General features: G+C 34.3%; 3 protein-coding genes across 5 annotated transcripts; 1 reads left to right on the top strand and 2 right to left on the bottom strand.

Moving 5' to 3' along the window:
* The first annotated feature begins 123 nt into the window (after positions 1-123).
* On the top strand, positions 124-1,400 carry LOC107926709 (chlorophyll a-b binding protein 4, chloroplastic). Its single transcript, XM_016857612.2, has 3 exons — positions 124-537; positions 627-1,042; positions 1,125-1,400. The coding sequence occupies exons 1-3, from the start codon at positions 332-334 to the stop codon at positions 1,259-1,261; spliced, it is 759 nt and encodes a 252-aa protein (XP_016713101.1). The 5' UTR covers positions 124-331; the 3' UTR covers positions 1,262-1,400.
* A 71-nt stretch (positions 1,401-1,471) lies between these two features.
* On the bottom strand, positions 1,472-7,462 carry LOC107926708 (agamous-like MADS-box protein AGL65). Of its 3 annotated transcripts, none has more exons than XM_016857608.2 (12): positions 7,229-7,462; positions 6,452-6,637; positions 5,688-5,747; positions 5,577-5,595; positions 5,416-5,480; positions 5,297-5,312; positions 5,138-5,199; positions 4,143-4,239; positions 3,806-3,853; positions 3,603-3,730; positions 3,037-3,421; positions 1,472-1,832 (listed from the first exon to the last, which is right to left on the bottom strand). In XM_016857608.2, the coding sequence occupies exons 2-12, from the start codon at positions 6,634-6,636 to the stop codon at positions 1,800-1,802; spliced, it is 1,098 nt and encodes a 365-aa protein (XP_016713097.1). In that variant the 5' UTR covers position 6,637; positions 7,229-7,462; the 3' UTR covers positions 1,472-1,799. The 3 variants fall into 3 exon arrangements, with proteins under 3 accessions (XP_016713097.1, XP_016713100.1, XP_016713099.1); XM_016857611.2 differs by having other exon boundaries at positions 1,472-1,859; positions 7,229-7,406; XM_016857610.2 differs by having other exon boundaries at positions 1,472-3,421; positions 7,229-7,407.
* An 8,652-nt stretch (positions 7,463-16,114) lies between these two features.
* LOC107926692 (protein EARLY FLOWERING 5) lies at positions 16,115-21,012 on the bottom strand. The gene is made up of 9 exons (XM_016857583.2): positions 20,750-21,012; positions 20,211-20,304; positions 19,236-19,321; positions 19,103-19,152; positions 18,934-19,003; positions 18,736-18,817; positions 18,248-18,618; positions 17,220-17,735; positions 16,115-16,626 (listed from the first exon to the last, which is right to left on the bottom strand). The coding sequence occupies exons 1-9, from the start codon at positions 20,828-20,830 to the stop codon at positions 16,408-16,410; spliced, it is 1,569 nt and encodes a 522-aa protein (XP_016713072.1). The 5' UTR covers positions 20,831-21,012; the 3' UTR covers positions 16,115-16,407.
* Between the last annotated feature and the right edge of the window lie 356 nt (positions 21,013-21,368).

Below are 21,368 nucleotides of genomic sequence, written 5' to 3'. Positions count from 1 at the left end.
TGCAGCTATTGATCAAAAAGGTCCCACGTGGCAGAAAAAATCTTGCTATCTAAAACAAGAATGGGTCCCATGTGATCTTTTCTCAGCCAACAACAATAAAGAAAGAGATTTGTGGATATGGCGTCTAGATAATGTGATAAGCCTTAAATTCACATCAACCGTTGGATCAACAGCATCAAACAAACCAACCATCAGTATTCACCGTCTAATGACAACCACTTGAATCCCCCTCATGAAATTGAAATACAAAGCTTAATTTAAGCCATGCATTAAAAACATCCCACATTCACTTTAACCTTGTACACTACTATTACACTGCCGGAAAAAAATCATGGCCACCGTCACGACGCAAGCCTCTGCCGCTGTTTTCCGGCCATGTGCATCGAAAACACGGTTCCTTACTGGTTCTTCCGGTAAGTTAAACCGAGACGTTTCATTTAAACCAGTGGCTGCTACATCGACTAGCTCATTCAAAGTTGAAGCAAAGAAAGGGGAGTGGTTACCTGGTCTTCCTTCACCAGCTTACCTGAATGGCAGGTATTGATATTTCAAACCTGAACCGAATCCGGAAATTTTTGAATTGTAACATATGATTTTATGAACTAAAGGTGTAAAGAATTTTTCAGTCTTCCAGGTGATAATGGCTTTGATCCTCTTGGATTGGCTGAGGACCCTGAGAACTTAAGATGGTATGTACAAGCTGAGCTCGTGAATGGACGTTGGGCTATGTTGGGTGTTGCAGGGATGCTTCTGCCCGAAGTTTTCACTAAGATTGGGATAATTAACGCTCCTCAATGGTATGATGCCGGTAAAGCCGAATACTTCGCATCGTCCTCGACCTTGTTTGTTATCGAGTTCATTTTGTTCCACTATGTGGAGATCAGAAGGTGGCAAGACATCAAGAACCCTGGTTGTGTGAACCAGGACCCTATCTTCAAGCAATACAGCTTGCCCCCTCATGAGTGTGGTTACCCTGGTAGCATTTTCAACCCCCTCAACTTTGCCCCGACACTTGAAGCCAAGGAAAAGGAGCTTGCCAATGGTATGCATGCACACACACACGCACACACACATGATGTTCATGTAAAGAACGTGGCTTAATTTTTTGGCGTTTGAATGTGCAGGGAGATTGGCAATGTTGGCATTCTTGGGGTTTGTAGTTCAACACAATGTGACTGGGAAGGGGCCATTTGAGAACCTGTTGCAGCATCTATCAGATCCATGGCACAACACCATCATCAACACAATCAGAGGTTACTAATAAATGGGTTTGAAGTTTGGAGGAGATGTAGCTTAATGTTCCTAAATTTTGTAAAGCTTTGAGTGAATGCTTTTTCGAAAGCATATTCAATGTAAAACAAGGAACTTCTAATGTACAGTGGAACTTCAGATTGCATCTATATATATAACTATATTATCATTATTGCTTATAAACAACAAAATAAGCATCTCAGAAGATCATAGATTTGGATTGAAACTAATGACAGTAGAAGTCATGTTTTCATTTTCTATATATAATTTATATACATCTTGAGGGGCAGGGAAGTACTCTCAAAAACCCCATGAAAACTATGTTTAGACAACTAAAAAAGAGGAAAAAAAGAAAAAGAGTTGATATACAGAAGATGTAATCATGTATGAGTTACAAAGTTACACTAAATATACAAGAAACATGTCCAGCAGCAAAAACTGGCTGGGTGAGGGCTTCATGTGCTGTATGTTTCACCTATTCTATCACAAGAAATGACCATGATCCATGAAAACAGTCAGATTTCGACGCATGTCTGTCAGTCCTTCAGCTATAAATCGTGACATTGGCCGGATGAATGTGTCTGATTCATGAAATTAGATCAAGTTTGCTGCGGTAAAGGATGATCATAATAATCAATGACTGTGCAGGCAGATTCAATTCCTTAAGACATGATAAACTAAAACTAGCCTTTGAGAGAACAAAAACTAGAAAGAGTAAACAAAACAAATCGAGCATATGTTGCTTGATGCCATAGAAGCATTATATGAGCATAATCTACTTAAGCAACTGGTTTCATATTCACTATCATGGCATGGATATGTTAATTTTTGTCAAAGAGATTCAACATGTGAATGTCATACAGCAGGATTCAACTCATGTGACAGGAGAACCTAATTGGGACTCAATACAGCTCTTCACTAAAGGGATCAATCTCAGTAACCAAAAGTTTGATAGATTAGTCATCTCATCTGTTATTTAGACATAACAATGAAATTTAGTTCCACAATTACTGTTGCCTTATCAATACATTAGCTTGTAACTTATACACATTTCAGAAGCTAGAGGCTGCATAAACAAGTTTGGCATCTCTACAGGTAGTTGAACTCAAGTGTACAATTACAGCAGTGTAAACGATGAGGACCTGAATTTCGGTCCTCCAACATACAAGTTAATCTCATGGTGTTTGTTTAAGCGGTCGCAAGGGCAAATAATCAGAATGTCAAATCTCGGGCCAATGACACTGTTGGCAGGTATGAAGATTACAATCGAGCCAAAATCTTTTACCATACAAAGTAAAGCCAATAAAAGATAATTGTTGGACACAGATTTAATTGCTTCCAAAGGGTATTCATCATCTAAAACTTTGACATGACTGAACAGTTCAATCAGGTGCTACCAATGTTGCTCCGACTCTACTTTTCTTGAACAATCGAGAAAAAATCTTTTACCATACGAAGTAAAGCCAACAAAAAATAATTGTTGGACACAGATTTAATTGCTTTCAACGGCTATTCATCATCTAAAACTTTGACATGATTGAACAGTTCAATCAGCTGCTACCTATGTTGCTCTGACTCTACTTTTCGTGAAGTATCCGTGTCCAACAGCTATATTCACCATTAAGTATGGTTATATGAATCTCAAAGGATCCTCCAAATACATGGGAAAACTTAGAAAAAAATCAAACATATCGCTGTTAGAAACATACCCATGTCGGACACTCAAACTCAAGTCCAAGTAACCTAGGGCACTACTACATGCATAGAATATTAAATTATCCTCACCTGATGGTAAGAATTCCCATCAAACATTGCAATGCCACAAGGGCCAGAAGACAATACCCAAGCTTGATGCCCATTGTTATACATAGGTCTAGGGATTTCGAAGTTGCTAATAACTTGGTTAACCACAGGATTCCCTTGAAGGTTTACCTCCATCTCAGTCTTCAACTTCTCATCATCCTGGTAATTTGAAGCACTATATGGCTGGTAGAAATATTGCTCACCGGGTTCTAAATTTAAGCAAGCATTACTACCTAACTCATTAAGGGCATTACATTCCTGTACCACATTATCAACTTGTCCTGAACTGCTGATCTCTGTTTGTTTACCGGAGCCAAAGAAACCAGAATAGCCAGCAAGGGAGCAATCCGTAGAGCATTCTGCATCTCTGGAGCAAAAGAAACTAGTCAACCAATGGTAATGAGAAACATGATGAACAGTTAAGCTAAAAACAATCATGTCTACGCAGATAGGCACGAGAGTCTAGGTTATTTCAAAGTATAAACTTATATTGATAAAACTGAATATCTGAAGACTAAAATGAATTGTATTTGAAATATCTCTCTTACCGATGAGGTAGAAAGTTCAGTTCATTATGCAATAACATATGATGATTTTCATTGTTGGGAAGCCACATAACGGGTTGGGCTTCTTGCACCGCACCAATCATTACAGACAAAGGTATCCTATTCTGAAACTGTAAGCCATCATAAGTCGTAAGATATCTCTCCCAAAAACACACACACACAGGGGGAGAGAATATTTTTGCTACCTGGTTACAGCATTCTAGTGACATAAGATGGTGCTTTCCAAAATTTTCCTGCAAAGAAAGTAGAAGGCATAAGTCATTTATTGTTGACATGGATCATATTTTATTGAACTGATAAATCAATTAGCATTCTCTATCAGTATCTATCAAGAGGCTAATGAATCAAAGAAGTTTCAAACAATACTATTTTCCACACCAAGAAAAAATATGCAATATCTTGATTATATATTATATATCAATGCAAGAGGCTAAGCATGTTTATTTATGTGTCATTGACTTTGAAAGATAACGTATAAAAGCAGTGCATAGAGGTCATTATTACTAGAACAAAACAACATACCTTGTGTATACGAACACGCTCAATGGATTCTCTTAGTGAATCTTCCATCTGCCTAAGATGCTCAATGTTGTCAATTTTATCTGGATTACTCCAGTAGCTGAAATCATTGCACAATATTTTACCAGAGTTACACCATGAAAGCAAATAAATCATATTGTTGCTATTAGTTATATGTATTTCTGTTAATGCATGTGTGAATGTCCAAACTATGGAGGTAACCGAGCCAAAATAAAGATTTACAAATGCGGATAAAGTTACAAGCAAATACACATTGATCACCATCATCCACATGATAAGAGGCCAGCTATCATTTGACAACAGTTACAGAAATTGAATTGAGATTGAGGTAAAAACATAAGACTGAATGAGGTTTCCAGAACCAGATGCACAACTATTTTCAGGAAATTTTCAGATAATAAAAAATTTGAAATCATTTTGGGGTGACCTAGCCTTAACCAACAAGAAAAATCCGTTGGACTATAATTTTCCAATTATAATACCCCAATGATAATATATAGCAACATTAAACATATGAATCTAGTTCATACCAGCTCTATCTTAATTCTATTTGTAAGCAAGCCACTAATAATCTTAATTTAGCATTGGTGTTGAATTTTCATGATGGTTTGTGATGCATCTTGTATGTTCTGTCCTTGAGGAACCATTAACCTAAAACACCCAACTATGAGACAAACTTCATTAGGGTCTAAAGTTTTGTTAAACGATGTTATAATGGACAGAGGTTGAAATTATTGCACTGCATTTGTGTTATTATGAGTTGTAAGTATCTAACCATCATATTTCAGGTCCAAAGGCTGGGGAATTAAAATATAGGGAGAAGCTACTTAAGAAATGAAATACAAATATAATTTTCTATAATGGGATAAAAAGAAGAAGAAGAAGTAAGATGTGACTGTCATCTCATGCTGGCATTTTACAAACAAGACCAAAAAGAAAAATCAATACTTTAACAACCAAAAGCTCCAAAGGTGCACCTCAGTCTCTTATGTACTTCAGCAAGCTGAGCTCGAAACCTTGATACTTCTTTTGTCATTTCCTGAAAAATAGCAATGCCCCAGACACATAACAGAATTAACAATAACTTGAAAATCGAAGATAGAAAAGGACACATGTAATGTCAGAAAACTTCTTACCTCAATAGATTGACGGCTGCAAGGGGCCCAAAATAAAATAAATAAAAATTAGATTCTTCTCAAGATCCCTCATAAACAGAAATAATTATCTGGAAGAAATTGAGATAAAGGCGACATACTTTGCACCTAGAAAGTCATGTATGTTTAGATCATGATCCAATTTCATGAAGGTTTTCTTCAGTGCCTATATTCTCAATCACAAGACCCAAAAATTAAAATCTTCACTTGGCAAGGAAGGAAGAAGAACATATTGAAGAATATGAGTTGCAAGTAGTCTTACTTCGAGGCTCTCCAGCTTCCTGTTGCAGACCAACGAAAATCAGTTAGCTATAATGTCATTTCAATATGAACAGACTATTCACTGAAAGACATTAAAATTCAGATTCGACACCTCTTTGCCCTTTCTTGCGGCGTTAATTGTGCAAACTTCACAATAACCTCTTCAATATTGCTGGTAAAAGCAAACAAGCAAAGTGAGCCACATTTGTTACCTTTCAAACAAGTTATCCCTCTAACGGCATCTACTGTATACATAAATAACTAAAGGCATAAATATAACATTATTTAGACAGTTATACCCAGGACTATTTTGAAGTGATTGATATGAAACTGAAACTGTGCGTAACTAAGTAAACAAAGAATCACTGTAACATAGACTCTGATACATATTTGTATACTGTTAAATAAAGAAAACCAAATAAAGCACAAATCCAGAGATCAAAATGGTAACCAATACATCATTAAAATCAGAGTCCACCAAGCTTAGGCTGTGTAATTATCAAAGTTGCTAAGAATAAAAATGTGAGATGACACCTGAAAAAAATTGAATTTTTATCTGCAGTAGGTATAAATCATTCTCGAATTACTATAGCTTCTACTTACGCTATTGTTATACATGATACAGATATAAAATTATTTCACCATCGATACAGAAAGCCAATAGATACCAAAAGGTTTAATATAGCTAGAATCTGCAAACAAAAATGATATTAAATGATTCAAAAGGTGTAACAGGAGGTGCAGTAGAAACAACAATGATGGGAATAAACATCATAAAAAAGTATAATCTATGGCAAAATGAAGAATAAATATATTGAGGAAAGTATGAATTAGACCCTCCAAGAAAATAAAATAACATTCTCATTCTTATGATACCTGCGCTCTCCATGGAATAAGGTAGGCTTTCCTGTTGGAGAAAACATTAGAAGGATAATGTGAATGTCACATAATATTGATAATTCCTTAGCTTTCTTCAAGATTCCAGTTCTGCGTTTCGAATATGTAACTTGTCTGTTGCTATAGCTCTCTAACCTTTTTATTTTTAGTTTAACCCTTCCCATCCTGCAAATTCAAAAGAAAATCCAAATGTTTATTCTAAGGTCACAACTCTCTACATCTACTCAAGTTAATCAAGGAAAAAATATAGTAAAGTTATGCAATATATAGCCATATGAGCTTCGACAGAATTTGAATTTCAATTACAAATTCTCAAAATAGAAAATTTAAGTGAAACTTAATATATAAAAAAGAAATGGCATTTATTGCACCCATGATCATGTTCCCACGTCTAATCAAACAACAAATAAGCTTTTAAGGAAAATATGATAAAACTTCAAAAAACCCAGAAAGAAAATAACCATAGAGTTACAAACAAAGGGAAAGAGAAGAAAATTGGTAGACAAGCAATTAATGGAAAACAAAAGGAAAAGCCTTCGAACAGGCCAAGACATAATTTATTAATTAAAACAAAACCCAATTACAAATATGAAGTAAAACCAGATAAGAAAACCATTAATGAATAAAAAGGAATAAAATGAGTGGTGAAATCAATAAGAGAGAGGGAGAGAGAGAACAAATTCTTACAGTGAAGTTAAAAGGAAAAAAGGAAGAAAAAGTAGAAAAGGAAAGGAAATAGAAATAGAAAAAGCTTACAAAGAAGAAGGAGAAGGGGCCAAGCTGTGATTTCGGTGTATAAAAAGAGCGGGACCAACCAGAAACTATTTCGTTTCTTGAGCGAGAGGTAGACGGTGGAGAGAGCCAAGCAAATCAATGGTGAAATCTTCAAAACACATTTACAAAAAGAATGTGTAGTGTACTATGGGTTAATGTTATTCGGCCTAGTAGCGTTAATGGTTCACAGGTCGGTGGCTTAGAAACGGTATCCATAGTCAAATCGGTTACATCATCATTTTTAATCCATTGTTTGGTGAATTTGTCTGCTTTAATTAAATAAATTATTTAAATATTAAAAATTTAATTCAATTAATTTTTAATTTAATTTAATCGATTCAATCGAAGACGGATGTCTTAATCAATTCTTAATTCTTTTGATTGGTCCAATTTAGTTTTGAAAACAGCATTTATCCCAAGCTATTTCAGCTAATTTGAATTATTCACTTGAGGAGAAAATATATTCTAACTTGATATATTTTTTGTACATTGATAATTTAATCTCTCTAATTTTATTTTAAAAAATTGAGTCTCTACTTATCAAGTTTAAAAACATAAATTTAATTGTTAACACCATTAAAATTTTGGACGAGCAATCAACTGAATTAAGTTGAATCAAGTGAAAAAAATTTCAAGTTGACAAGTATTATTTTATCATCCTAACTCAATTTAAAATTTTTTTCGATTGAGTAAAGTGAAATGAAATTTGAATTAAACAGAACAAATTTGTTCGAGTTAAGTTAAAAAATTAAATCCGTTATATTGAAATCTTGTTGACAATATGACAAAATTTCAAGTTAAGGTAAATGTCATATATATATATTTGAAAACTTTTTTAAAATAAAATAAGAAAAAAATAATTAGTATTATGATTTTATAATTTACTTGTTTAATGCCTCAAATTTATCATTTTGGATTAGTCTTTTTAATTATAAGTTAGCATTTTTTATATATTCTTTAGATTTCTTAAATATTTTTAATTTTTGAAAATTATTTTGAATTATTTTGTAATTTTTTTAGAGGAACCAATTTGCACATTTTCGAAACTATCAAGGACTCAATGGATATTTACATCAATTTTTTTCAAGTTATTCAAATTATTCTAGTTATAAAATTCAAATCAACTCCAACTCAAAAAACTGAATTACTTATTCGAATTGATTAAAAAATTGAAAAACTCAATTCCATTAACCCAAAATTTAAAAAAAATAATTTTTTAATCAAATCTAAATTTATTCACCCATGCTCATTACAAAATCATTATTTTTGTTATATAACTACCAATTGAATTTTTTTTCAAATATCACACTAACAAATTTAATAAAAGAAATTTTGAAACTTGAAAACATGTATTAAATTCCTAAAAATAAAAATAAAGAGATTAAATTTTAAATATACGAAAAGTATAAAAACATAAAACATATATTAACCTTCATTTTTCTATTTAAATAATAAAATATATTTATATATTCATAATTTTGTTATTAAAATTTTAATTGGAGTCCAATTCACCTAAATTGAAAGAAGTAATTTATTCAAAACTGATTTAAATCATGATATCCTTATGTCTAAGCTAACTCATATATTTAAATATATTTTTAATTTGATACTTTTATTTTCGAAAAATTGTAATGTGATTTAAAGGTTAAATTGTTCATTCAATCCCATTTATTTGGTCTACTAAGTAAATTTCAATTTAAACCACAATTTGAATTATTATTTTAAGGTTTAAGGTGGTTTTGACATGTTATTTATTATGATAAGTTAGGGGAAATTATTGTTCCAAATACCTTTTTTCTTTTTAGGATTACTTCAATATTAAAGGATATCAATTTTCATACAAAATTTGCATCACAGAGTAATGATTAAGGTTTTATTGAGTTCACGAGTTTTATTTGAGTAAATGAATTTTTTTTATTGATGTAATTGACCAAGTCAAATACAACAAATATGTCGAACTCAACATCAACTATTGTTGATTTTGCATGTATTCGTGGTTTCGTACTTCATTTTAAATCCTAACCCTATTAAATGTAAGGAACTAAGCTTAACATTAGTTGATGTCGAATTATTCGTAAATTTCACAATTTAAGATAAACCTAACATAATAAATGCTATACTATACTTGACAACACTAGGTGTTGACTTTAGAGGTTTTATGCATTTTAACCGCTTAACTACAACTACCTTGATTGACAATAACATATACCTAAAATTTTAGATTTTCACCTCAAAATCGATCTTTTAAATTATATATTGAGTTTATTTAGGGAAGTGAACCATATAGTTTAAGTAACTATCAATTTTGTAATTTGGTCTTTATTTTTGGTATTTATATTAAAATTTTCAAATTGTTAGTAATAAATATCTTTGTCTGTGTGCTAGGTTAAGAAAAAGAACCTTCGAATTCAAAGGAACTTAGGGTATCTGATGTCAAAAGAAGGGATGCTTAGCTTAGGGCCTGTCTAGTAACAGCGAAGTTTTTAAAAGTCACTGAAATACATCTCATTCCGTTGTGAACACCATTGATCACGACCTTAGTAGAAAGGTGGAGACCAGAGACAGTGACTTTCCACTTCCTATGTGGTGAAATGGCAATCATATTGGAAGATGTACTTTTGATTATGAGCATTTCAATTGAAAGGTTTGTTGTTATCAAGTTCACCGAGTTAGATCTAGAGCCAAAAATAAGAAAATCACTTGACAATTATTCAGACGACAAAAAAGATGTAACAGCCTAATTTTCAGTAGTATCGGGAATAGAGATTTAAGATCACTAAATCCAACGGGTGAGTTGAAAATTTAATAAATTAATACCTATGAGTCAAATATGAATATAAAAGCATTTTTGAATTAGTGAATTTGGTAATTTAAAAGAATTAAATAGGTAAATTGGGTCGAGAATGAGGTATTGAGACCTAGACTTCATAAATCGAGCCATAAATATTTTTAGAAATATTTATGGAGTGTTGGTGAGGTAGTAATAAAATTTAGTCAGAAAATTTTGATGTTTGGGTGGTTAATTAAATAAAAAGGACTAAATTGAAAAGGGTGTAAAAGTTGCTAAAAGGATTAAATAGCTCAATTGTCAAATAAGGAAGGACCTAAAGTGAAAATAAGCCCAAAGGAGATATTTTGGGCGGCAATAGCTGAGAAAAATCAGGAAATGGGTGAAATAAGGGCAAAATTGGAAAATTGCCAAAATTGGCTAAATAAAAATGGGACTAAATTGGAATATCTAGAATTCTCTTCATTTCTCTTCATATTCATCAGCTGAAAAACAGCCATGGATGAGGGTTCAAGCTGGTTTTCATACTCTAGCTTCATGTAAGTTTAATTCTTGCTTTCTCCTTGAAAGTTTTGTGTTTTTGTGACTTTTACAAATAGGTCCACTTGTCGAATTCATTAGTTTTGGATTCTATGAAAGAAATTGAAAGTTTCTATGAATATGTGCTGGAATTATATGATGATTTGGCATGGAATTAGAGCTTTAAATTGTTTATATGCTGATTTTATTGAAAAAATTGAATAGAAAGTGAATGTTTGGGACCTAATTGTAAAAGAGTTTGAAGTTAGAGTTTTATGTGAAAATTATGAATTTCAATAGTTATGAAATAACTTATAATGTCTAGAAAAAATATTAATTGAGAAAATTATCTTAATTGAGTGGTTAATTGAGTAAGGACTGAATTGTATGAATTGAGAAATTTGGGGTAAAATGGAAATCAACATTTTGCACTAAAACTGTTTTGGGCAGCAGCAGTAGTTTAACTTTGAAAAATCACCAAAAATTTTATAAATTGAATTAGAGTATGAATAAAATATGAAATTAAAGCTTATTGAGTCTAGTTTCTTATAAAAGAAATTATGTAAGCAATGGAATTGTAAATCATGAGATACAATAACTTTTGTGAGATAAGGTCAGAATGATTTCGGGTTCCCCTGTTCTGACTTTGTTAAATCATAAAAAATTGGATAAAAATAATTAGGGGATTAAATTTATATGTTTAGAATCCTGAATGAGTATATTTTCAAGAGAAACAAACGAGGATATCATTTGAATTCTGTACGAGAAGATAATTAATTTTTAGTGAAGAAGGGTCGGGATTGTCAGACAGCAGAACAGGGGAGACTTCAATGAATAAACTGTATTAATTGGACCAATAAAAAAGTATGAAAATTTTATGGTAAGAAGACATATGAGTCTAGTTTCTGGGAAAATTTATTTATCTTAATTTGGAGTTCTGTAGCTCAAGATAAAAATAATTTAGTGACTATGACACAGATGGACAGCTTGAATATTCACATAAGTAGATGGTGAAAATTATGGATAATGTTACCTACAAGTGTGTTGTTTATACTAAGGATGTGGATGGAGAGGAGGAGGAGGAAAAATATACATATATATATGAATGACTCGTGTATAAATTGATCACATGCCCGATTATAATCGACAAGTGTTGAATTAGAAATGATATAATGATTTATTTGGAATATTTATTATGAAATTATGATTATCGTTATGATACAAAAATTGAACTTATGAGTTTATATGGCTAAAATTTTAGTGATTATTTGTTAATTTTATAAATTTCATGATGTGTTACTTCATATGTATTGATGATAAAATCGTGAATAATGTAAAAGCATGAAAATTGAATAAATGATCAAATTGAGCATTTCAGTTCAGTGACAAGATGAATTGAAGGAAAAGACCATGGTTGGATCATGGCAACAAGTGATAAGTGATAGCTTCGGCTACACTTATCTGATCAAGGAAAAGTGGAAGTGATAAGTGATAGCTTCGGCTACACTTATCTGATCAATGACAAATGACAAGTGAAAAGTGGTAGCTTCAGCTACCTGATCAGTGAAAAGTGGTAGCTCTGGCTACCTGATCAGTGAAAAGTGGTAGCTTCGGCTACAAGAGACAAGTGACAAGTGATTTCCGTATAAGATCATATCTGGGATATGGCATCGGTGTGATATATGCTACTGTATAAGACCATATCTGGGATATGGCATCAGTGAGATATGTGATTCGTGTAAGACCATAGCTGGGCTATGGCATCGATATATGAATATGTGTAAGACCATAGCTGGGCTATGGCATCATTATGTGAAGATATGTAAGAGCAAAATTGAACTATGGCATCGAGAAAACGAAGTACTCAATTCCGTAAGATGTTCACTAATTTGAAGAAGTTTGGTAAGTATTACATGGAATTATGTGACATAAGGAAATACGAGTTGATGAGACATGAGCATAAAACTTGGTTGATGAATGAGTTCATTTGTGATTATATATTTCTACGCCTTGAGTGTATTATCCGTATGAATTGGTATTCCAAATGAGTTAATGAGAAAACTTCTAGTATGAAATAATCTGAGTTCGAAATGAAATATAATGAAAGCGTACTTGAAATACATTGGTATGTCTTGTATATGCTATTTGAATTCATAAATATGGAAAGTAAATGTATGTGGAAATATAAGATAATGATATCTGTACATGGAATTTATTGATGAATACGTACATCTAAATTTATATGATAGATTTTAGTGAACATTGAAATTGGGCTCAATAAGTGATTTGGCAATTTGAATTGTGATTGGTAGGAATAGTTAATGAATTGCATATTTATGAATTGTTACACGTATTTTTCTGAACTACGAGGAAGTGATGGTAATTGATACATGAAAATATGAACTATGATATATATAAAAACATGGAATATGTTTGATAAATGTGTTCATTCATAATTATGGAATTATGTACCTCATGTGTGCTATTTGCATAAAGATGATATTTCAAATACTTTGGTAAATAAAACTTAAATATGCAATAGTATGAAATCAAGATAAGTTGTTATGAAAATATATTTAGATTACAGAGATATGGCTGATATATGTTGTATGATTACATAACGTGAAATTGTGTATATATATGAGAAATTTAATGAGAATTAAGTCCATACACGTTTCTTGTTATTTATATGAAGTATACGACTGACAAGGGTGATGAAGTTATAAACAGAGAGTTACACGGGTTGAAAACACGAGTGTGTGACTTTCCAAAGTGTGAAAATTTTCTAAGTGTTGCAAAAGTTTCATATGTTTACGGTTTGGTCCCGAACCACCCTGAATGTATGTTTTGGGCCCCGTAGGCCCATATAAGAGACGTTAAACATATGTATGAAAGTTTTTAATTTAGAAGAAATTTTATGGCTGTTTTTTTTACATGATTGATCATATTAAGTTCAGTAATGCCTCGTACCCTATTCTAGGCTCGGAATACGGGCAGGGAGTGTTACAAAAGATCTTAAGGCAATCGAGTGAAATTCACATTGGTGCATTCATTGATCAAGAATCAATTGGATAACAGTGTGAGCAATGAAGATATTTTTCAATAATACTATGCAACATTGACAGTCTACTGATGGCAGATAAGTCAAGGGGTCTTTGCTAGTTGATGTATCTGCAGGACCTTAGTCGTGTACGTAGTTATAGCCGGGGGTTTGTGGTTTTAGCATTCATGTACTGAGCTCTTAATAGTTCAACTAATCAGAAAACAAAGCAATTAAATGGTTTCTACACCTTCTTTCAAATATGGGCATGGATGTGCATGTTGTTTATAACGTCCCCTCTTATGTGTTCTATTTTACGTTAGCAAAAAGATAAAAAGACATTTATATACAATGCATGCGCGATTTTTAGGATTTATTTTTATAATGTTGCTGATAAATTTTAAAAATAATTGTAAATTTAGGTTGAATTTGGATCGCACCACATATTATTAGGAACCGACACAAACCCAGATTGATATTGATAGATATGCAGCTCAAGGGGTTAGTTACTCAACCTGTCAAAAGGATTATAGTTCCAATACGTAATTATCATTCAGTCTTTTGTTAGCTTGCAATTAGAAAATATAGTTCCAAGCGACGTAGTATTTGGCGGAGGATATTCAAGCAGTACTACCAAGGGACACAGCGGAGGAGGCCCAGACATTGGGTAGGGCATAAACTACTGTTATCTGCTTCAACATCATCGAGTCGAACTTAATGATCAGGTGTTGCGGCAGAGGTCGACAGGACACAAATTGAGCTAAAGAACGTCGAGATTGGATCCGTTAGTGGCAATGGCGTCATGTTTTTTTCATCATTGGACAACTGATCCAAGACTATTGTTTCCATATGGATCCACGGTATATGATTTGGTATAGGGCAAGCGGGTTAGGTTTTTTATCCAAAGGACTAGTATCTAGTTATCCGGAGGGCACCCACATCCAACGGGTGATGGATTAGAATTCAGTAAGCTGAAGCACAAGCGCAAATGGTATTTGTCGATGAGGATGTCCCAGAACCAGCTGATCTGATGCCTGACATTGGAAGCAATCGTGGTAGTCGACGTCAACCTCGTCGAGCTGGTAGGGGTCAGCCTGATGTTAATGAGCATACTACCCCTTGGGTTCATTGCCCCCAACCTCTTCAGGTCATCCCTTATCTTGATTCAGAGCTTTTGTATTTCCCCATGCAGCACCTGTCATCATACAAGTTTGGCGTAGACACTTCATAGCTAGTTCCTTCAACTGATTCACCCAGTTTTAACATAGCATAGACAAAGGACATTTCGAATTTCTTTTCAGTAGATTTTAAGCCCAAGTACATCAACTGTAAGAGAAACCAATAGATAATTGGTTCACTCCCCCTCAGCATTACGGGTTTAAGGTTTAGGGAAATTCCGATGTAAATGTTATTGTGGTTAATTTTCTAGTAAGAGTTTACACGCTCTACAAAAAGAAAAATTAATGATTTTCTTGTCATTTCTCATCAACACATAAATTATGTTAATCGCCTGCACTTTTTCCGATGGTTTCCTTCCCCGTTCAATTACTAATTTTATATGGTCAGTTTACCTTAGTGAAACTCTGTAAATTCATTTTGTGCTATTTTTCTTCAACATAAAATAACTAGATTTTTTTACTTCTTACTTTTAGATTTAAAGAGAGATTGTTATTATTCAAAAGACATGAAAAATTAATAATATGAATCTAAAAAATTGATATTGTCACCCCTAAAGAGAATATTGATTTTCTTGCTCAAAGTTTCAATTAGTTTTGTGTTTGTTATTTTGCTTTGGAGCCGACTCTTTGAACATCTGTGAATTCGAGAATAACAAAGAAGGTTACTAGATAGAAAATTAAAATCGATTAAAGTTACAATCGAATTGATCAAAAAATCTGAAGACCTCCCTATAAAATCCTTACTATTTGACCACCTCCCCATGGCATCAGACAGGTTCATACACAAGTACTAAGATTGATGTGTACAATTGTAAAAAAAATCAGAGAAGTTCTTTTTCTAATATAATTTTTTAAATTTCGTCACAAACACTTGCATTTGCAATCTGACACTTTTGATGGTGAAGAAGCTGCTGCTTCTTTTTCTTCTTTTTTGCTTAATGACGTAAAGAATTTATGTATCCGTTGATCCATGGAACTATCTACATCATTGCCGACGCACTGAATGAAGCCTAGTGGCTAAAGATTTACAAATGATCAAAATAGATCTTGGCTTTAAGCGTGACCTCCGGTTTTCGTAATGGTTTATGTAACCTAGATTCTTATGCATTATTGAGTTCATATTTTATTCCTTTTAGTCCTCTTTGATCTCCCTTATTTCTGGCCTTTGTGTCAATCTTGAATAAATGGCTAAAAGAGAATAAGTATAAAAGAAAGGATAAGAACAATCTTGACCTATCTCATCCAGTTTGATTCTACCAAAAATGTTGATTAACAGGAAACCAGTGAATCAATAATATAAATATTATCAGTTTGTGGCTAAAAATCAGAAGATTAAGATACAATTTTCAAACGCAAAATGCATGTAAAATTGATATGATAATCAGAGCAGATACATTTTATCATTCACTTGAGGAAAATTGCCCTCCATTACACCTATCGCATCAACTGAGAAAGTTTGTAAGTTTGCCAACAGAAAAATGTGGCAATCAGTTGATCATAATACATCTATATGGAAAAACTGGACCAAAGAATAACAATTATCCCCAAACCCATACATCCATAAAATTAGCTTATACCTCTGCTTCATTCAGATTGCATGGGAGCCACTTTTCCTTGAAATCTCGCTATGGCAATATCAGCTATCAAGTGCACCAAGTGCCTTCATATCCTCGAGGAATGCTGTGTACGAGTCATCTATACTCTGTCCCTTCGGAGCTGATGATGTGCTAGCTGATTCAGGCTTCACAATGGTAGTAGCTACAGGCTTGGTGGTCGCTGTCATGATTAAGTGTGAAGGCTTTGGTCTTGCTTTTGGGGCAGCAATCTCCCTCCTTACTCGAACAGATGCAGGCACCTAAGACTCGTAATAGCTTAAATCAGGACTGTGATAACATATATGCCGTCATTTTCTAGAGTTTTGGCAATATACCAACACAGCAAATTGGTCTTTAGGAAGTGCTAAGAACGTTCACAAAAATAGTATTTCTTTATCTGGTATAGTTTTCAGGATTAGAAAACAATGTTGGCTAAGATAAGTTATCAACTTAACATAAATGGCACAAAATATAGAAACAGTGCATACTTGACCATATTTGAGAAAAGATTCTTCAAAGTTCTAATCCTTACATGTAGGTTGTTGGCATAGACCTTAAAGATCATCTAAAAGAAAGCTACTAGCCAGAGGGGTAGAAGTGAAACTACTTAACCGTTTCAACATCCCAAATCTAAAGGAATGGGAACTCACTCAATGCTGATGCCCACATCATACCAAAAGGGACATGTTCCAAAAAAAATTATAAAAAAAAGAACATTTTAATCACCAAGCTACAGCAATGTGGCTCAATAAGCTCCAAAACTCTATGTCTCATGCATCCATGAATATGTATCAAATCATATTCATAGTCACAGTAATTATAAACCAACATAATTCTAGCAAAGTGCACTTACCATAGCCGTAAGTTCCGGCTGGTGCTGAGCCAGTGGTCGCTTAACAACAGTAGATGCAGCAGATTTAACATATGATGGTTTCTGTGGTAAGGGTGGTCGGTTTGCAAGATTATAATCATCCAGCGCGGCAGGTGGTGGACCAGGTGGAAGTGGTGGTCTCATCATTGGAGGAGGTCCAGGTGGGGGGCCTAAAGGTGGTTTTGGAATAAGTGGAACCATCATTCCTGGAGGAGCAGCTTGACTAGGAAGTCCACTGGCAGATAGTGCTGCCCGCATGTCTGGAAGCGGCGGCGGAGGGAAACCTGGTATTCCAGGGGGTAAAATATCTGGCTGTAAAGCTGGGACCATGGCAGGTCCAGGCACCGGAGGTTGTCTGGGAGGAGGTGGAGGTGGTGGAACCATTTTAGAAATTGCTGTATGGTTATTGGTATCAGCTTCTGACGGACCACCTTCACCTTGATTAGTAGCCAATTTAGGGGGCATTCCAGGAGGAGGGGGAGGGAGTACAGTTGGCACCTAAGAAGGAGAGCAAGACAGACAAATTAACATTTTTCTCACAGAAAATATTTCTAAAGAATTAGGAAACAATTTCACCGTTCTCAGCTTTTGACCAAGTGTAGATCTTTCTGTGTAAGAAGATCAATGTTGACAAGACATGCGCCTAGACCTTGCACCTTAGGGCTAAACAAAAAATTCACTAGAGACCCTTCCAAGCAAGGCTTTTTGAAGGCCATAGGCAAGAGATCTCTTAAATTTATTTTATTTTTAGCTTTTCTCAATGGATGTACCTTTGTTAGTGAGAAAGGGCACAGTATCAAACTCTCTACTGCTCAATATTTGAGTATTCAACAACAGACATGGGACCTTGAGGAAATCATGTATATTGTCCAACCAAATATTTTGCATGTTTTGTAGATAAACTAAACTCTTTAGATCTTAAGATTACACAAACACTTAAAACATACATATTGTTTATATGCTCAAGCCAGAAAGGTGGCATATCCAGAGAGGATGTTAGAAGAGCTTACCTGAGCAAGATCCTTGGAGGTCAAGTCATCTGGCATGTTCCCACTAGTGCCAGGTGGAGGTGGCTGTGCAGACTGTGGAAGGGGAGGAGGTGGAGGTAGTGGAGGGCGAACAGCAACTTGATCTTTAGGTGGGGGACCAGGAGGTGGTGGAGGCAAAGGAATACCCAAGTTTGCTGTGGCAGGCGTGGACGGCACAGGAGGTGGGGGTGGTAGAGGCAAAGATGAAGGCACAACCGTGCCATCCCCAGAGTTTGAACCAGCATCTAGCAAAGGAGGTGGAGGTGGTACAGCTAGAGGAACATCCTCCGACTCTGTCTGTGAGGATGATGCGGCAGCACTTGATGATGCTGCAGACAAGGGAATTCTAGGTCCTGAAGGCCAAAACAAAAGCAGACTAAAAGCATGAGTGAGAGAAAATAATAAGTAAAAAATGCAGGAGAGAGAACTATGTTTAAGCAGACAACAAATCAATAAGGAAGTTGCCAGACCTATTGACGATTTGTACATAGGTGGCTTTCCAGGTGGTGGAGCCCCAGTGGGATTCAGAGCAGGGTGATAGTAAACAGAGTCCTGCAAAAAAAAAAAACAGCAGCAGAGCAGCAAAGGAAAAGAATTAGGCTCCAAAGCAAATAGAGAGTCCATCAAAAAAATTATTGTACATGTTAGTCATCTGATTCAAATCTTACTTCAGGCTTAGGATGCTTTGCTCTGTCTTCCTCTTCTGCAGTTGTCCTTCTGCGAGGAGGCCCCAAGTGACTGCAGCAGCAGAAGACAAACAATAGTAGGTAAATAAGAATTGGGAGATGATAAGAATGAAGCATTAACAAACATATTAAAACGATAATGTCTATTTACCTGAACATAACAGGGGTCTCACCCTTCTCCTTCATTTTGTCTTCGAATTCCTGACCAAGGGAGTAATGAAAACTGTAGTTATCTCATACAGACAAGTAATTCTAATAAATGTCAGAAAATCATAAATTATTACCTTCCTCTTCTTTAAGACAAGATTAAGTGTGTCTTCGAGTTGTCTCTTCCTGTGTTTTCTTGCTTTGTCTAATGCACCTTCAGCCTCTGCAGTAACTCAACAAAGTTATTGACCAGATTCTAAAATTAAAATCAACAAAAAAATAATCAAATGTATTAGTAGAGAGAATAAGGTGAACAGAGGACACAACATAATGAAGCAATAAACATCCAATAGGAATCAGTGCTACATTGAACAAACCTACTAGTAATACCACTATGATACCCCCTTTCAACCTTTCTTCACATAAGAAGGAAGAAAGAAAGAAGGAATTGGGAAAAGATAACTTATCTAGGTAGTTAATATCTATTTTTCGTTAAGATCGCCATCTTACACTAGGTAGTTAATTTCTTCACATAAGAAGAAAGAAAGAAAGAAAAAAGGAATTGGGAAAAGATAACTTATCTAGGTAGTTAATATCTATTTTTTGTTAAGATTGCCATCTTACACTAGGAAATAGTCAATTCACTTCCATCTTTATGCTGTATTTGATCAAACAAATATTTCACAGGAAGACATATAGCCAAACATCCTGGTATTGACTTAAAAAAATCAAATCATTGCTTAAAGGAAATACTGATTTTCTTCCATTTGATTTAGAAATTATTATGTTTCTCACGCTAGTAAAAACTCAGCTAATGCCATGTTCAAGGAAATGCCCAAACACCACAAAAGATAATAACCAAAACCAACTCCAGATGAAGTAAAAATAAAGCAAAAAAAAATCAATCAGTAACAAAGGCTTGTTCAGTCCCTTCATTAAAAGTACAGCCCTAAAATTTTGACCACTACAGGTAAAAAAGGGTAAAATCCAATGCTATAAAATTTAGCAATTAAAGTATAACCACCACCATAAGCTCTACTCTTATTCGAGTTCAGTAAACAGAGATATTTACTCATTAATCAATCATGAAACATCTAAAAAGAACGACTTACTCATCACTTCTAACTTCTCAATCTGCTCCATGATTGCCTGAGGATCCTTCTTCAAAATCCCCACCTCCCTCACCTTCTTTCTTTCCTTCTTGTTCTGTTATAACATATAAAACACCAACCACGATTTAAACATTCAAATGTACATGAATGCTAAAACCGAGACAAGACTTATATTTATAAAGTCAGCTCCAAAGTAAGCGAAATAAAATTATGCAATCCTCTACTATGTTTTTTTTTTCAATTTTGAATAAATAAAATTCAACAGCTTATTTAAGGCGAATATTAACTTTAAACAAAATAATTTCCCCAGGGTTCTTCGGAAATTCACTTTTTTTTAAGTAAATATTAAAAGAACAGAAAAAAAATCAATTTAGATGACATCTTTTTCCCTTACCCTTTCAAACCGAAACAAAGGAAAAAAAAAGCCAACAGGAAGATCGAATTGAATCCGAAACAATTAAAACCAAGAATTGAGTATCATTGAAGTAAAAAAGAAAGCAGAAAACCCTGAAAAGAAACGGAAAGAAGTAGGATTGTACCCGTTTAAGTTCTTTCTTACGAAGCTCCTTACGGTAGGCATCCGTAGGGTTCATAACTTTGCCCCCTTTCGTTGTCTTCATCTTCTATTTCTCTTTGAAGCTCTGTCTTCTTCACAAATTTTCTTAAACCTTTTAGGGCTTCTTTCTCCTCCTGCTGGTTATTATTCCGATTTCAAATTAGGGGAAAGAAAATCGATCGGCCTACGATGTTTCGGATATACATATTATTTTTACTGTCAAAATTACGGTTTTCTCCTTAGCTTACTGAAGCTTGGGTTGGGCTTAAACTTTTTCAATGGCCGGGCATTTTCATATTTACACCTATCCTTCCTTCAGGCCCAAATAATTATTTTTTGGATTAAATATTAATTTGGCCCCTGAGCTATACCTCATCCAACAATATGATATCTCAGGATTTTTTATCAATTTGGTACCTATACTTAGAGGTGTGCATGGGCCGGGCCACCTGCCCTAGCCCGAAGGCCCGCCCAAAATGTGAGAGGGTTTGGGCAAAAATAGAGGCACAAAAAATGAGCTTAGGCAAAAAAAATGCTCGTTTAAAAAATGTGTCGGGCCTCGAGTAAGGCATTTTTGGTCCGGGCCCGGCCCAAATTCACTA

The sequence above is a fragment of the Gossypium hirsutum genome, chromosome A07, assembly GCF_007990345.1.
Source record: "Gossypium hirsutum isolate 1008001.06 chromosome A07, Gossypium_hirsutum_v2.1, whole genome shotgun sequence".
NCBI lineage: Eukaryota > Viridiplantae > Streptophyta > Magnoliopsida > Malvales > Malvaceae > Gossypium > Gossypium hirsutum.
Note: the sequence above shows the minus strand (reverse complement) of the source record. Positions and strands in the feature narration are given on the sequence as shown.

Excerpts from the sequence above, each read along its gene's own strand:
- LOC107926709 (XM_016857612.2), top strand. The coding sequence starts at position 332 with ATGGCCACCGTCACGACGCAAGCCTCTGCCGCTGTTTTCCGGCCATGT. Across the intron at positions 538-626 it reads CCAGCTTACCTGAATGGCAG|TCTTCCAGGTGATAATGGCT; the intron begins GTATTGATATTT and ends AGAATTTTTCAG. Across the intron at positions 1,043-1,124 it reads GGAAAAGGAGCTTGCCAATG|GGAGATTGGCAATGTTGGCA; the intron begins GTATGCATGCAC and ends TTGAATGTGCAG.
- LOC107926708 (XM_016857608.2), bottom strand. The coding sequence starts at position 6,636 with ATGGGAAGGGTTAAACTAAAAATAAAAAGGTTAGAGAGCTATAGCAAC. Across the intron at positions 5,748-6,451 it reads TTATTCCATGGAGAGCGCAG|CAATATTGAAGAGGTTATTG; the intron begins GTATCATAAGAA and ends TGCTTTTACCAG. Across the intron at positions 4,240-5,137 it reads GAAGTACATAAGAGACTGAG|CTACTGGAGTAATCCAGATA; the intron begins GTGCACCTTTGG and ends CAATGATTTCAG.
- LOC107926692 (XM_016857583.2), bottom strand. The coding sequence starts at position 20,830 with ATGAAGACAACGAAAGGGGGCAAAGTTATGAACCCTACGGATGCCTAC. Across the intron at positions 18,619-18,735 it reads TATGTACAAATCGTCAATAG|GACCTAGAATTCCCTTGTCT; the intron begins GTCTGGCAACTT and ends TTTGGCCTTCAG. Across the intron at positions 16,627-17,219 it reads AGCCGGAACTTACGGCTATG|GTGCCTGCATCTGTTCGAGT; the intron begins GTAAGTGCACTT and ends TACGAGTCTTAG.